General features: G+C 36.5%; 1 protein-coding gene across 1 annotated transcript; it reads right to left on the bottom strand.

Moving 5' to 3' along the window:
* Window positions 1–14471: 14471 nt before the first annotated feature.
* On the bottom strand, window positions 14472–15425 carry OR5V1 (olfactory receptor family 5 subfamily V member 1; the record flags this gene model as incomplete). Its single annotated transcript, XM_084229039.1, has 1 exon — window positions 14472–15425. One exon carries the CDS (start codon window positions 15423–15425, stop codon window positions 14472–14474), a length of 954 nt encoding a protein of 317 aa, XP_084085165.1.
* Between the last annotated feature and the right edge of the window lie 701 nt (window positions 15426–16126).

Genomic DNA, 16126 nt, shown 5'->3' with positions numbered 1-16126 from the left:
ATGTATCTATATTTTTATCTGTTTTATCTATAAATGTGGCTACCCCTGCTTTCTTTTGGGACCATTTGCTTATAGAACTGGTGTTTTTTTTAGAATTTATTTTATCCATTTATGAGTATATAGCAGCTGGAGTGCACGGTAGAGGTGTGGGTGGTGAGAGGATTCACCAAGGACAGAGTGGGAAGCAGAACAGGCAGATCTACTGAAATAAACTGCTGAGGGGAGCAGTGGGTGAGACAGGAGAGGTCTGCTGTGCCATGTGTGTTTGCTCCCTGCCAGGGATATAACTCATGCTGTAGTGGCTGTGGATAGCTTCATAGTGCTGAAACTTAACCACTTGCACCACCAAGGAGGCCCTGCTTGTAGAATTGTTTTCCAACTTTTACTTTTTTAAAAAAAGATTTACTTATTTATGCATAGAAGAAGTGGAACGTAAGCCACAAGTGTGGGGGTGAAAGGATTCACCAGAGAGAGTGGGGGCAGAACACGCAGGTCTACTGAAATACACTGTTGAGGGGAGCAGTGGGCGAGGCAGAAGAGGTCTGCTGAGCCATGTGAGTTGCTCCCTGGCTAGCCAGGGATCGAACTCCTGCTCTAGTTGCTGGCAATAGCTTGATAGCAATGTTATTTAACCCCTGTGCCACCAGGGAGAAACTCCAACTTTTAATTTCAATCTTTGCTTATCTTTAGAGCTTAAGTGTGTTTCTTGGACAGCAGAAGTTTGGATTCTATTTTTTTAATCCAATATTCTACTCCATGTCTTTTATTGCTGAGTTAAGTCCATTAACATTTTGGGTTGTTTTTAATATCCGGAAATCTGTTATTTCCATTTTTTCATCATTTTGTGATTTTATTCTAATACCTTGTTCAGTTCTTCAGATTCATTCCTCTTTTGGTTTAGATTTTCAGACTTCTTGTAATATTTCTTGCAGTGAGGGTTTACTAGTAGTGACTTTCTGAAGATTTAGTTTGTCCGAGAAGGTCTTCATATTCCTGTAATAAATAAAGGAAAGCTTTGAAGGATAAAGTATTCTTAGTTGGCAATTTTTTGTTTTGGGGTTTTTTGAAGATGTTACTCCATTCTCTTCTTGCCTATAGTGTTTCTTCAGAGAAGTCTGAAGTCAGCCTAATTAGTTTTCCTTTATATGTTATATATTTCTTTCCCATTGTCAGCTTCATTTTTTTTTTTATCATGAACTCTTGGATACTTTACTATTATGTGTCTTGCTGTACTTTTACTTTCATTATGGTATTTAGGTGTTATAGCTTCCTGTGTGTTTATTTTCATTTCTTCCTTCAAGTTTGGAAAGTTCTCTTCATGATTTCCTTAAATAGTTTCTTGGTTCCCTTGCCTTTCTCTTCTCAGTTTGGTAGTCCTCTGACTTTTATATTTCCTTTCATCATGGCTTCACATAATTCTAGAAGTGTTTCTTATTTTTTTTCTTTGCACCTCTATTTCCTTTTCTTTTTTCATTCTTCTTATATTTGTATCTTTCAGAATACTGATTCATTCTTCCATTTTGTCTATTACATTTTCATGACTTTTTCCAGAATATTTTAGTTACTCCATTTATCTTTTAACATCCTTCAGATCCTTTATTTTCTTAATTAATGATTCAAATTGTTCTTCTGTTGAGTGATTATATTTCTCATAACATCGTTTCCTTTTCTACATTTTTGCGTATATTATTACTTTTTTAATTACAATGAATTTGAATTCATTGTCTGAGAGGCAGAGAAATTCTTCTATGTCAGTGTTGTTGTGTTCTGGTGGCTGATTTTCTTTCTGTGGTGTATTGTCCCAGAAAGGCTTGTTTGACCATTTGTATTTTTTCCTTCTTTCCATTGTTTGCTTTCAGATTTATTCTAGGTGTAAGGTGAACATTTATATGCAAGCAAGTTCAACAATCTAGATGATATGGATAAATTCTTAGAACTGTACAATCACCCAAAACTGGACAAAGAAGAAATAGAAAACTTAAACCAATTATAAGCAGTGAAATCAAAACAGAAGTTAACCCCCCACAAAAAAAAAAAAAAAATCCCAAAAACAGACATTTTCACACTAAGGTTCTACCAAACATTCAAAGATAAACTAATGCCTATTCTAATAAAATCTTTCAAAAAATTAAGAAAGAAGTAACACTAATAAATACATTTTGTAAGGTGAAAATTACACTAATACCAAAAGCAAAGAAAGATAATACATGAGAGGAAACTGCACACCAATCTACCTAATGATCATTGATCCTAAAATACTCAATAAAATATTATCAAACTGAGGGCCTCCCCAGTGGCCCAGCAGTTGAGTGCCACGCTGCGAAGCTGTTCGCAGCCTCTGCAGCACCGGTTCAATTCCCTGCCAGCCAGGGAGAACCCCACATGGTTCAGCAGACCTCTCCTGCCTCACCCGCTGCTCCCCTCAGCAGTGTCTTCAGTCCGTTGCCTGTTCTGCATCCCGCTCTGGCTCTGGTGAATTCTCTCACCCTCCCATATTTCTCACCTGTACCCCAGTTCTTGTATAAAATAAATAAATAAATCTTTAAAAAAATAAAATTAAAAAATATAGATATTATCAAACTGAATCCAAATGGGATTTATTCCAGGGACACAAAGATGACACAATATCTGAAAATCAATTAATGTAATTTACCACATCAACAAAAGAACATCAAAAATCATATGTTCATATCAATAGACGCTGAAAGCATTTCATAAATTTCAATGGTCATTTATTATGATAAAGGCCCTCAAAAAACTTGGGATAAAAGGAACATATCTTAACTTATAAAAGTCATACATGAAAAAAAGCACAGCTAACATCATTCTCAATGATGAAAAAATTAAAGCATTTACATTAAGACCTGGAGCAAGACAAAAATGTCCACACTCACTGCTGCTTTTCAGTGTCATACTCGAAGTCCTAGCTAGAGCAATTAGGCAAGATAAAGACATAAAAGAATGCAAATAAGTAAAAGAGAAATAAAACTATCACAGTTTGCAATGATAGGATGCTATATATAGAGAACCCTAAAAACTCCACAGAAAAACTAATTAAAACAATATACCAGCTTACTAAAATAACAGGTTGCAAAACCAATATGCAAATATTAGTAGACTTCTTATATGGAAACAATCAGTCTGAAGAGGAAGAAATTAAGAAAACCATCCCATTTACAATTGTATCCCCCAAATGTTAAATATCTGGGAATAAACCTAACAAAAGAGGTGAAAAAACTACACAAGACAAATTACAAAACATTGCTAAAAGAAATAAAATACACAAAGAGAGGAAAGACATTCTCTGCTCATGAATCAATAGAATAAACATTATCAAAATGGCCATCTTTACTAAAACAATTTACAGAGTCAGTGCAATTCCAATAAAAATCTCAATGACATTCTTCAAAGAAACAGAACATGTTGCTGAAATTCATATGGAGTAACAGAAAACCTCAAATACCCAAAACTTTCCTGACTAAAAGGAGGAATAATGAAGAGATTACATTCAGACTTCAAAACATACTAAATAGCTACAATAATAAAATCAGCATGGTACTGGAACAAAAACAGACATACAGACCAATGGAATCTAATTAGTCATGCATATCTGGTCACAAATCTATATGACAAAGGAGCAAAGAATGTTCACAGGAAAAAGGACATTCTCTTCAATAAATGGTGCTGGGAAAACTGATTGTCACATGCAAAAGATTTAAATTAAACTACTGCATCATATCATAAACAAAAGCCCACTCAAGATGGAAAAAAAGACTTGAAGTTAAGATCTAAAACCATAAACTACACAGAGAAAAACAGACAAAACACTCTGTATTTACACTTCTTTGAGGATCCATCTCCAGAAACAACTAAAATGAAGGAAAAGATAAACAGCAGGGACTATATTAAACTAAAAAGCATCTATACAGCAAAAATACGGTAACCAAAATGAAAAGACACCCCACAGAATGGTAAAAAATATTTGTATATCATAGAGCTGATAAGGAACAGATAGCAAATATCTGCAGAGCTTATACAACTCAACCAAAACAAAACAATCCAGGGGCCTCCCTGGTGGTGCAAGGGGTTAGACACCACACTATGAAGTGGTCCACAGCCTCTGCAGCATGAGTTCAATCCCCAGCCGGCCAGGGAGAAACCCTCTCCTGTCTCTACCAGTGCTCCCCTCAGCAGTGTGTTTCAGTCAGTCTGCCTGTTCTGTTCTCCACTCTGTCTCTGGTGGAGCTTCTCACCCCCTGCATCTCTGGCCTGTACCCCAGCTCTTGTATGCATAAATAAATAAATCTTTTAAAAAAGCAATCCAGTTAAAAAAATGGCCAGAAAAGCTAAAAAGACACTTCTTAAAAGAATAAATGCAAATGGCCAAAAAGTATATGAAAAAATGTTTAATAAGGGAAATGCACATCAAAACCACAATGCACTACCTCACAATGGTAAGAATGGCCCACATATTAAATGGGCAACAACAAATGCTTGTAAGGATGTGGAGAAAAAAGAACCCTCTACAACTGCTGGTGGGAATGCAAACTGGTACAACCACTATGGAAATCTGTGTGGCAGATCCTCAAAACACTAAAAATGGATCTTCCATATGACCCAATGATTCCACTTCTAGGAATCTTCCCAAAGAATACAAAAACACTAACTTGAAGAAAAACACACTCCTATGTTTATTCCAGCACTATGTACAGTAGCTAAGACATGGAAACAGCCTCAATGCCCTAAAGCATGTGAATGGATCAAACAGATATGGAATATACACATGGCATGCTACTCAGAGGTCAAAAAAATATAAACTTATACCATTTGCAATGACATGGATGGAGCTGGAAGGGATTACGCTAAGCAAAATAGTCAGAAGGAAAAAGAAAAATATCAGATCATCTTATTTTTAGGGAGCATATAGGGAAACCTAACAAAGAATAATGAAAAAGATAAAACCTCCTACAGATAAACCATAGATCTGAGGCATACAGGGGGGATGGTATAGAGTAAAGAGAGGAGTCAAAACAGAGAAGGAAGAGCACAAAGGGCTATGGTGACGGCTCACAGGTGTGCCAAGGTAGTGGAAGAATTTATGGGGCTACATCTGAGGGTAGAAATAAAATATTATACAAAATTTGACAATGATATACCAAATAAAATAAAATAAACAATAAATAAACATTAAAAATGTTCAACATCACTTATTATCTGGGAAATGCAAATCAAAACCAAAATGGACACCACCTCACACTTGTGAGAATGGTCCATATTCAAAAAACCAGAAACAATAAATGCTGGTAAGGATGTGGTAAAGGAGAAGCCCTCTTGCACTGCTGAAGGGAATGTAAAGTGGCCCAGCCACTATGGAAAGATGCGTGGGTCTTCCTCAAAGCACCAGAAATGGACCCACTATCCAGAGAGTTCATGCCTAAGACTACCCAAATGACACAAAAACAGTAATTCAAAAGGGAACCTGAATGCCTAAATTTATAGCAGCACTATTTACAACATCTAGGATATGCAAACAATCCAAATGCCCCCAATCAAATGAAAGGATCAAGAAGATGTGATATACATTGTGTATCCCATATACACAATGGGCTACTACTCAGCAATCAAAAATGATAAACTCATGCCATTTACAGCAACATGAATGGAAATGGAAGAGATTATGCTAAGGAGAAGTAATTTAGGAGAAAAAAGATAAATATTGGACACTTTGACTTATATGTGTAATATAGAGAAACCAACAAAGTGTCAGGGGAAAAAGAAAGACAACATTCTCAAACTGACCATAGATTAGAGAAATACCGCAGTGTCAGTGGAGTAGATGAAGGAGACATCAAAACAGGGGAGGTAATAAATGTATGGGATGCAGCAAAAGCAGTAATAAGAGGAAAATATATAGCAATAGAAGCTCACATCAAGAAACAAGAAAGAACTCAAAGAAACAACCTAATCTCGAAGCTCAAAGATCTAGAAAAAGAACAACAAAAAAACCCCAAAACCAGTAGAAGAAAAGAAATAATAAAAACCAAAGCAGAAATAAATGAAATTGAAACTAAAAAAACAGTCCAAAAGATCAATGAAACCAAGAGCTGGTTCTTTGAAAAAATAAATAAAATAGGCAAACCCCTAGCCAGGCTCACAAAGGAAAAAAGGGAGAAAGCACAAATAAACAGGATCATCAATGAAAGAGGAGAAATCACAACGGACACAGCAGAAATCAAAAGAATAATCAGTAACTACTATGAACAGTTATATGGAAACAAGTTTAATAATCTAGAGGAGATGGACAAATTCCTACAACTCTACAATCACCCAAAGCTAGATAAAGAAGAAATAGAACACCTAAACAGACCAATTACAATTAGCGAAATTGAAATGGTAATCAAAAACCTCCCCAAAAACAAAAGCCCAGGACCTGATGGATTTACAAATGAATTCTACCAAACATTCAGAGACGAATTAGTGCCTATCCTTCACAAACTCTTCCAAAAAATTGAGAAGGAAGGGACAATACCAAACACGTTCTATGAAGCCAACATTACACTAATACTAAAACCGAACAAGGACAACACAAAAAAGGAAAACTACAGGCCAATCTCCCTAATGAACACTGATGCAAAAATCCTCAATAAAATTTTAGCCATCAGAATCCAACAATGTATCCATAAGATAATTCACCACGACCAAGTAGGATTCATTCCAGGGGCACAAGGATGGTTTAACATCCGAAAATCAATCAACGTTATCCAACACATCAACAAAAAGAAATATAAAAACCATATGATAATATCAATAGATGCTGAGAAAGCTTTCGACAAAGTGCAACACCCATTCATGATAAAAGCCCTTGAAATTCTTGGGATGCAAGGAACATACCTCAACATCATAAAGGCCATCTATGACAAGCCAACAGCCAGTATCATTCTCAATGGTGAAAAGCTGAAAGCAATTCCATTAAGATCTGGAACAAGACAAGGATGTCCACTCTCACCACTGCTTTTCAATATAATACTGGAAGTCCTAGCCAGGGCAATAAGACAAGAGAAAGACATCCAAGGAATCCAAATAGGAAAAGAAGAAGTCAAACTATCACTATTTGCAGACGATATGATATTATACATAGAGAACCCCAAAAACTCCACAGAAAAGCTAATTCAACTCATCAATCAGTTCAGTAAAGTGGCAGGATACAAAATCAACATGCAAAAGTCAGTAGCCTTCCTATACACAAACAATAAATCTGAAGAAGAAGAAATCAAAAAAACCATCCCTTTTGTTATTGAAACAAAAAAATCAAATATTTGGGAATAAATCTAACAAAAGAGGTAAAGGACCTATACAAAGAAAACTATAAACACTGTTAAAAGAAATAGAAGAAGACACAAAGAAATGGAGAGACATCCCCTGCTCGTGGATTGGAAGAATAAACATTATTAAAATGGCCATCCTTCCAAAAGCAATATACAGATTCAATGCTATTCCAATCAAAATTTTAATGTCATTCTTCAAAGAAATAGAACAATTATTGATGAAATTCATATGGAATCACAAAAAACCCCGAATAGCCAAAGCTCTCCTGAAAAAAAAAGAAGGGAATGGAGGCATTACACTCCCAGACTTCAAACTATACTACAAAGCCATAATCATCAAAACTGCATGGTATTGGAACAAGAACAGACATACAGACCAATGGAATCGAATAGAAAATCCAGAAATAAACCCACAGATTTATGGTCAACTAATCTTTGACAAAGGAGCAAAGACTATGCATTGGAGCAAAGAAAGTTTGTTCAATAAATGGTGCTGGGAAAACTGGGTCGCTACATGAAAAAGAATGAAGCTTGACCACTACCTCACACCATACACAAAAGTCAACTCAAAATGGAGTAAAGAACTAGACATAAGACCTGAAACCATAAAATATATAGAAGGAAATATAGGCAAAACACTACGTGATCTGCACATCAAAGACATCTTTACAGACACATCACCCAAAGCAGTGATAGTGAAGGCAAAGTTAAACAGCTGGGACTACATCAAATTAAAGAGCTTCTGCACAGCAAAAGAGACAATAACAAAAACAAAGAGAAACCCCACCAACTGGGAGAACATTTTTGCACCCAACACTAATGATAAAGGACTGATCACAAAAATCTGCAAAGAGCTGATGAGACTCAACAACAACAAAGAAAATAATCCAGTCAAAAAATGGGCAGAAGAGCTAAAAAGAAACTTCTCTGAAGAGGAAATGCAAATGGCCAACAGGCATATGAAAAAATGTTCAACATCACTTGCCATCAGGGAAATGCAAATCAAAACTACCATGAGATACCATCTTACACCAGTGAGAATGGCACATATTAAAAAAACTAGCAACAACAAATGCTGGCGAGGGTGTGGAGAAAAAGGAACTCTTCTGCACTGTTGGTGGGAGTGCAAACTGGTCCAACCACTGTGGAGAGCTGTGTGGAGATTTCTGGACCTACTAAACATAGAGCTTCCATATGATCCAGCAATTCCACTCCTAGGTATTTACCCAAAGGACACAGAAACATCAATTCCAAAGAACACCTGCACCCCTATGTTTATAGCAGCACTGTTTACAATAGCTAAGCTTTGGAAACAACCCAAATGCCCAAAAATAGATGACTGGATCAAGAAGATGTGGTACATATATACCATGGAATATTACTCAGCATTCAAAAAAGATAAACACATGCAATTTGCAGCAACATGGATGGCACTGGAAGGGATCATGCTCAGCGAAATAAGCCAAAAAGAAAAAGAAAAATACCGGATGGTCTCACTCATAGCAGGAATCTAGAAAACTTAAATAAGGGACCAGGAAAATGAATAACTATAAGAAAGTGAAAATCAAAATCAACAAAAAACTATGAACCAGAGACACTTTTAGGGGGGCGGGGGCGGGAGGGGAGGGATTGGGGTCAGAATGGGGGGGCTGCATTTGTATGGGGAATATAACAATAAAATTTATAAAAAAAAAAAAGAACACACAGCTAATTTGCAGCAGAGACAGGACCAGCTTCCAAATTTCCTAATTACCAGAACAGTATTCTTTCTATTGGTTTGCTCTTAAAATAATTCTAATGTAGCCAATTTTGAATATAAAAAAATAAATCTTCATCATGTACCTAAAAAAAAAAAAAAAAAAAAAACAGGGGAGGTAAGAGCACAAGTGACGGTGGAGATGGAGGACGGGTGCTATGGTTGTGGGAGAACTATGGGACTACACAAGAGAGGAAAATCAATATAATCCCCAAATTAACAAAGATATAGGAAAATAAATAAAACATTTTTTAAAAGTCATAATGTTTATTTGAAACTACAAAAGACCCTGAATAGCAACATTAAACATGAGAAAAAGAACAAATGGACATATCATGCTTTCTGATTTCAAGTTATACTACAAAAGAATAGTTATCAAGACAGCATAGTATTAATTTTTTTTTAATTTTTGCATAGAAGAACTGGGATGTAGACCAGAGGTGTGGGGTGGTGAGAGGATTTTCCAGAGACAGGGTGGGGAGCAGAACAGGCAGATCTACTGAAATACACTTGCTAAGGGGAGCAGCAGGAGAGATAGGAGAGGTCTGCTGAGCCATATGTGGGTTAGCTACCTGGCTGGGATGGAACTCAGGCCATAGAGGTGATAGCATTGAGACTTAATCCCTAAGTCACCAGGGAGGCCTGCAACAGCATAGTACTGGAATAAAAACACACAGAGATCAATGCTACTGAATTAGCATCAAGATATAAACCCACACACATCTGGACAACTAATTTATGACCTGGGTATCCAAGAGCATACATTGGAGAATCGAAGTTCCCTTCAATAAATGGGACTGGGGAAAATCTCTGTACAGTCACAAGCAGAAGAATGTAACTAGAGCACACAATTATGTCATACACACACACAAAAAAAAATTTAAATGGATGAAATAGTTAAAAGACCCAGAACCATAAAATGCAAATAAAAATGTATGTGATAACCTCTTTAACATCAACTTTAGTGATTTTTTGTGGTTATCCCTCCAATGGCAATGAAAACAAAAACAAAAGTAACCAAGTGGTAATACAGCAAACTGAAAAGCTTCTGCACAGTGAAAGTGAAATCAAAATGAAAAGATGTTTGATGATGGGTATTTTGGGTGATGGGTGCAGTTTTCTAACAATACCTCAAGGGGGAGATCCTGTGCTTTTAAAACACAAACAATAACGTAACACAATGCTAACTCAGTAAATCATAAAACTAAAAAAAAAAAAAAAAAAAAAAAAATTTAAATGGACACACCTGTATAGACTTCTCCAAAGAATACATACAGATTGCTAATAGACAAATGAAAAGATGGCTCTGGGTCTGCTACACTTAAGCTGCCTGTTCGACCACCATTACTTGCAGTTCTACATTCCTACACAAAGGTCAGAACTGCCCTGTCAAACAGTCATAACCAAACCTTACATAGTGCCTTTCAAATCAACCAAGAGCACAAAGCTTGATCAATCTAGGAAGGCTATGCATCACAAGGTAGGACCAAAAATGTCCATTGGGGGGTGAAGGATGAGGGGCTGATGATTGATGCATAAACTTACTCCCAACTTGTACATCACGAGGTATGACAGGGAATGCCTGGGGTGTCAAGGACCGATGTGTGACAAGCAACCCCAGAACCTCATCAGTGAAAGCCATGTTGATAAGATTAGAACTATGGCCAGGGGTCTGGAGTATGGTTTCAATTACACTTGGTCATTCAAGCAGGTAAGAATTATCTGGTCAGCAGACTCATGTCCCCCCAAAGCCCGAGATAACAAAAAACACATTCTTTATTTTTACCCATATTTTTCTCCTTGTCCTCCTACCCCATGTAACTGATGCTGTATGATTACTCTATCAATACAAAGGCTGGGATCTTGCTTGCTCAGCAGCATCCTGCATTGTGCAGCCTGCTCCACAACTCCTGTTTATCAGTGTGGTGTTGTTGACACAACAGATGGTCAGATGGTCATCATCTCTTATTATGGAAATGAACATCAAATCAAAATGAATTATCACCTCACAACTCTGAGAATAGCCATTATCCAAAAAAAACAAATATTAAAGAGGACATGGCCAAAAGGGAACACTTGCTCTGTTGGTGGGAATGCAAATTGTTGTAACCATTATTGAAAATATTTTGCTCCCATCTCTATGTAAAACAATTAAAAATTAATAGAATACACTTCTCAGCATTTATCTGAAAAATATGAAAACATGTGAAGAGGTAGGAGCACCTCCATGTTCTTCAGAGATTATTCACAATAGCCAAAGCCAACAATTGGAATAAACCTAAGTGTTTAAGATGACTTCGTGGATAAAGACATGTTATATGTACATGAATACTCTCAGCTCTAAATAAAGATGAAAGTATTTTATTTGCAGCAATATGGATTGATCTAGAGGGCATTATACTATGTGAAATAAGTCAGAGGGAGAAAGACAAACTGTATGATTTCACTCATATGTAGCACAAAAAGAAAGCAAATAAATGAGCAAAACAGATGACAAGAACAAAACAGTAATCACCTAAATAAAAAAAGAAATGGGATTAGGCAAATTGGGTAAATGGATAAGCTATATGGTGACAGATGGAAACTATCTTTGGTGGTAAAAGTGGTGTTGTATATATACATGTGATTTAGAAGGGTGTATACCTGAAACCTATATAAAGTTATAAATGAAAGTTACTTCAGGGCATCCCTGGAGGCGCAAGGGTTAAGACACAACCCATGAGGCTATCCACAGCCACTGCAGCATGAGTTCAATCCCCCAGCTGGCTAGGGAGCAACCCACAAGGCCCAGCAGACTTCCCCTGCCTCGCCAGCTTCTCCCCTCAGCAGTGTATTCTAGTAGATTTGCCTGTTCTGTTCCCCACTCTGTCTCTGTTGAATCCTCTCACTCCCTGCACTTCTGGCCTGTACCCCAGTTCTTGTATGCATAAATAAGTAAATCTTTAACAAAAAAGAAAGTTACTTCAATAAAAAAAATTAAATGTAATTTTAAAGAAACTCTTCCCAATACCATTTCAGAACGCTCCATGTAACTTAAGAAAGAAGAGAAATCACTTCTATTTGGAATGATGAGGGGAGAAAATAGACTTTGAATGAGGTTTTAAAGATATAATTGTGGGAATTTGAATTCCAAATTAAGAGAATGGCCATTGTGTGATAGAATGGAGTCAAGAAAAAATAAAAATGAGCGCCTCACTGTGGAGCAGCCTCTGCAGTTCGTGTTCAATCCCGGCTGGCAATGGAATCCCACATGGTGAAGCAGACCTCTCCTGTCTCACCCACTGCTCCCCTCAGCAGTGTATTTCATCAGTCTGCCTGTTCTGTTCCCTGCTCTGTCTCTGCTGAAGAATCTCACCCTCACGCGTATCTGGCCAGTACCCGGGTTCTTGTATAAAAATAAATAAATCTTAAAAAAAAAAAGTGAAGCCCTAAATGGAAAAGGATAATTTAGGGTTTCTAAAGACACAAGGTTTCAAGATAATAGTTCTTAAAAATGAATCCTAATTATAAATAATTATAATTACATGGAGAGTATGTCAACCACTGTCAGTTTTGTTTTTGTTTTTTTTTTTTTAAACAGGTGAGGAGTCTGTATATATTATCATTTTAGGAAGATAAATCAAAAGTGATGTTCAAGATACAACTGACAGAACAGGAGTGAAGATAGTATAATCCATTGGAACATTCTGGCAAATACTTAAATGAACAAAATTCAAGACAACCAGGGAGGTGGTTCTGGGAACTGCAAAGATGCTAGGCAACTTGTGTCCTCCATGTACAAACCTCTGTTATTTTTATGTCTTCCAATATCTTATACTATTACATTGGGCATTATTTACCTTTCCTTGCATTTCTAAGGCTCTTTCCTAACTTGAAAATTTTCACCTTTCCTCTGTTTTTTTCTCCCTTCCATTGTTTTCTTGCACATTTATCTTGTATTTATGTCTGTCAGTTACATGGAAATAACATAAGAAAGTAATTTAGCGTCTTTGCTTTTAATATATGTAGTTTGTACTCCCTTTTCTAAATTTACTTATTGTGCTGAAAAGAATTTTTATCCTCCCCTCCAAATAAGGTATAACATTTTTATATTTCTCTAATTTTGTATTTGCATTTCTCTAATTTTGTGTTCTACATTTTTAGAAAAGTGTTCCCTACATTTAAGATTTCCTATGTAATGTTAACTTGTAAAGTGGACCTATTCCAAGAAAAAGTTCCAACTTTTTATACGAACACTAATAGAAAAGAGGTTAGTTCCCCTATGTTCACAGCTGTATATTTTACATTAGCCAAGTCATGGATTCAACCTATACCCATCAACAGATAACTTGATAATGAAATTGTGGAGCATACACTCAATGAGGATATATTTGGCCAGCTCTTTAAAAAGACAAATTAATGCCTTTTGGAACAATATGTATGAATCTTGAGCTTTATGCCAAGTGAAATGTCATAAAGTGAAACACGGTTACTAAATGGTTACTATCATTTGTGGGAAATAAACAAGCAAAGAAAACAAACTGGTAAAAAAGCCAACAAAAATGATTATTAGACTCTGAAAGATAAGCTTATTACCAGAGGAGATGGAGGTTTGGAAGGAGTGGGTAGGGAAGAAAAAGTGATAGGCCATTGGCACTGGAAATTTGGTGCAGGGTGAATGAAGCATGTACACATATGGAGATGTAAAATTGTGTTGCCAAATTATCTAGTTATGTAAACAATTGGCAAACTAATAAAATTTTGGTAGAGTATATACTATAAATTGGTATTGAGGAAATATAACTGTCTCTTTCCAGTATGAAGATAAGCTGTCATTGATCCAAGCAGCCAGTGATAAAACTAAAATTAACTGCCAACAGATCTGTAGATAAAACATAATTTAATCATAATTCACATAGCTTTGTCAAAACCAACATAATGTGAACATAGGTGATACTGCTTTATTAAGAAGAAACTTACAAAGAAAAAATGCAAATCATGACTTAAGTAATAAGGAGATGTAGGAAATATATAACAAATATATTAAACATATACAAGGAGCATATTTTTCACATTTCACAACATGTGAGGAGGAATATAAAGAAGGAAAATATCAAGAGATGATGTCCATCAAACACATATTCCATGAAAGTGAGGCACCATTTTTGGATAGGGGACTTAGGAATGTGTAGTAGCAATAAGAAGAAAATGTCTCCTAAAGAGTAACATCGATGTCTGGCACTAACAAAAGCTTAAGATTATGTACACTTAGGTTTTCATAAGTCTACTATTCAATACCTGTCCCACTACTGAAATCAGCTTGTAAATTCAAAGTCACTAGAAACATCTGGCTGGTGAAAAAAAAAAGTTAGTGTTTTACTATATAAATATTGACCACAGATAAGTGAAGATTACATGTCAAAAGAGGGAGTCGATGGCCTCCACTTTCTCCCCACAGCTTTCGCAGCTTCTTTGATATCCTTATTCCTCAGTGTGTAAATGATAGGGTTTAGCATGGGGGTGACAACACTATACAATACTGAGATTAGTCTGTCATTCTCTAATTTGTAAGATGAGATTGGTCTTACGTATGTGAAAATGGCACTGCCATAATATAGAAGGACGATGATCAGGTGGGAGGCACAAGTAGAAAAGGCTTTGTGCCTCCCCTCTGAAGAATGGATCCTCAAAATGGTGGAGATTATGTAGAGGTAAGAAAGGATAATACACAGGAAAGGAGTCCACCCAATGAAGACTCCAATGGTGAGCAATGCCATTTGGTTGATAGAAGTGTCACCACAAGACAAAATCAGCAAAGGAGGTATGTCACAGAAAAAATAATTAATCTTGTTGTTGCCACAGAATGGTAAGCGAAATGTCAATACTGTGTGCACCACTGAATTGAGGAAACCACCAGTCCAGCATGAGGCTGCTAACTGGCTATACATGGTTTTGTCCATAATAACTGAATACCTTAAGGGCTTACAGATGGCAATGTAGCGATCATATGCCATTGCTGCTAGAAGGAGACATTCTGAACCTACAAAGAAAATGAATGCAAAAAGTTGAGCCACACATCCCCCATAGGAAATGCTCTTCTTCTCAGATAGAAGATGCACCATCATCTGGGGGACATTTGTAGTGGTATAGCAGATGTCAAGAAAGGCCAAATTCCCTAGAAAATAATACATAGGTGTGTGTAGACGTGGATCAGCCATAATCACCAAGATAATGAATACATTTCCTCCCAAAGTACACATATAAGTTAGAAGGAAGATGGTGAATAGAAAAAACTCCAATCCATTTAGATTGGAGAACCCCAAGATGATGAATTCTGTAAGTTCTGTTTGATTCTTTCCTTCCATGATGCTGCCTGATTTTTTTTCCTTTGTTAATTCAGCAAAAGAAACACAAATTACAATAATCATATGGTGCAGTAGCAGTGGCCTGCAATACAAGAAAACAGATGTATTACAAATAAGAATCATCACCATCTCTATCAGATTCTAATCGGGAGGAACATAATTAGCCATAGCTTGTGTTTCACTTGTAAATAACATCTTTGATGTAGGCAGCGCAGTTTTCGACTAGATAGAAAATCAGAATGGGACATTATATGTCCTAAATGTCCTCTATTTAATGTCTGAATCAGACGTATATTTTCCTTGAGAAATGTGAATGTTGCAGAATTCAGTTGGAAGAAGAATCTTTGAGCTTCACTTGTATATTTAAAGCCATTCCTGCTGAATGATGATATAAAATTTAATTTGTATATTTTATAGAGTGAAGGAGACATGGGAAATAAGGGAGCACCAAAAGGTAATTCTCTTTTCATTAGGTCAATCAAATGAGATGGTTAGGGTGTCTGACACAAATACCCTTACAGCTCATACCTGTGCAGTCATGACAAGCCGGTAACAGACAAAGGCCTTGATTGCTGTGACCTCTTTTAAAAATACATGATTTGGGGCCTCCTTAGTGGCCTAGGAGTTAAGTCTCAGCACTATCACTTCTGTGGCCTGAGTTCAGTCCCCGGCCAGGTTGCTGACCCACATGGCATAGCAGA

This window comes from Talpa europaea (assembly GCF_964194135.1).
Source record: "Talpa europaea genome assembly, chromosome: 2".
NCBI lineage: Eukaryota > Metazoa > Chordata > Mammalia > Eulipotyphla > Talpidae > Talpa > Talpa europaea.
This window is presented reverse-complemented; position numbering and strand designations above follow the sequence as displayed.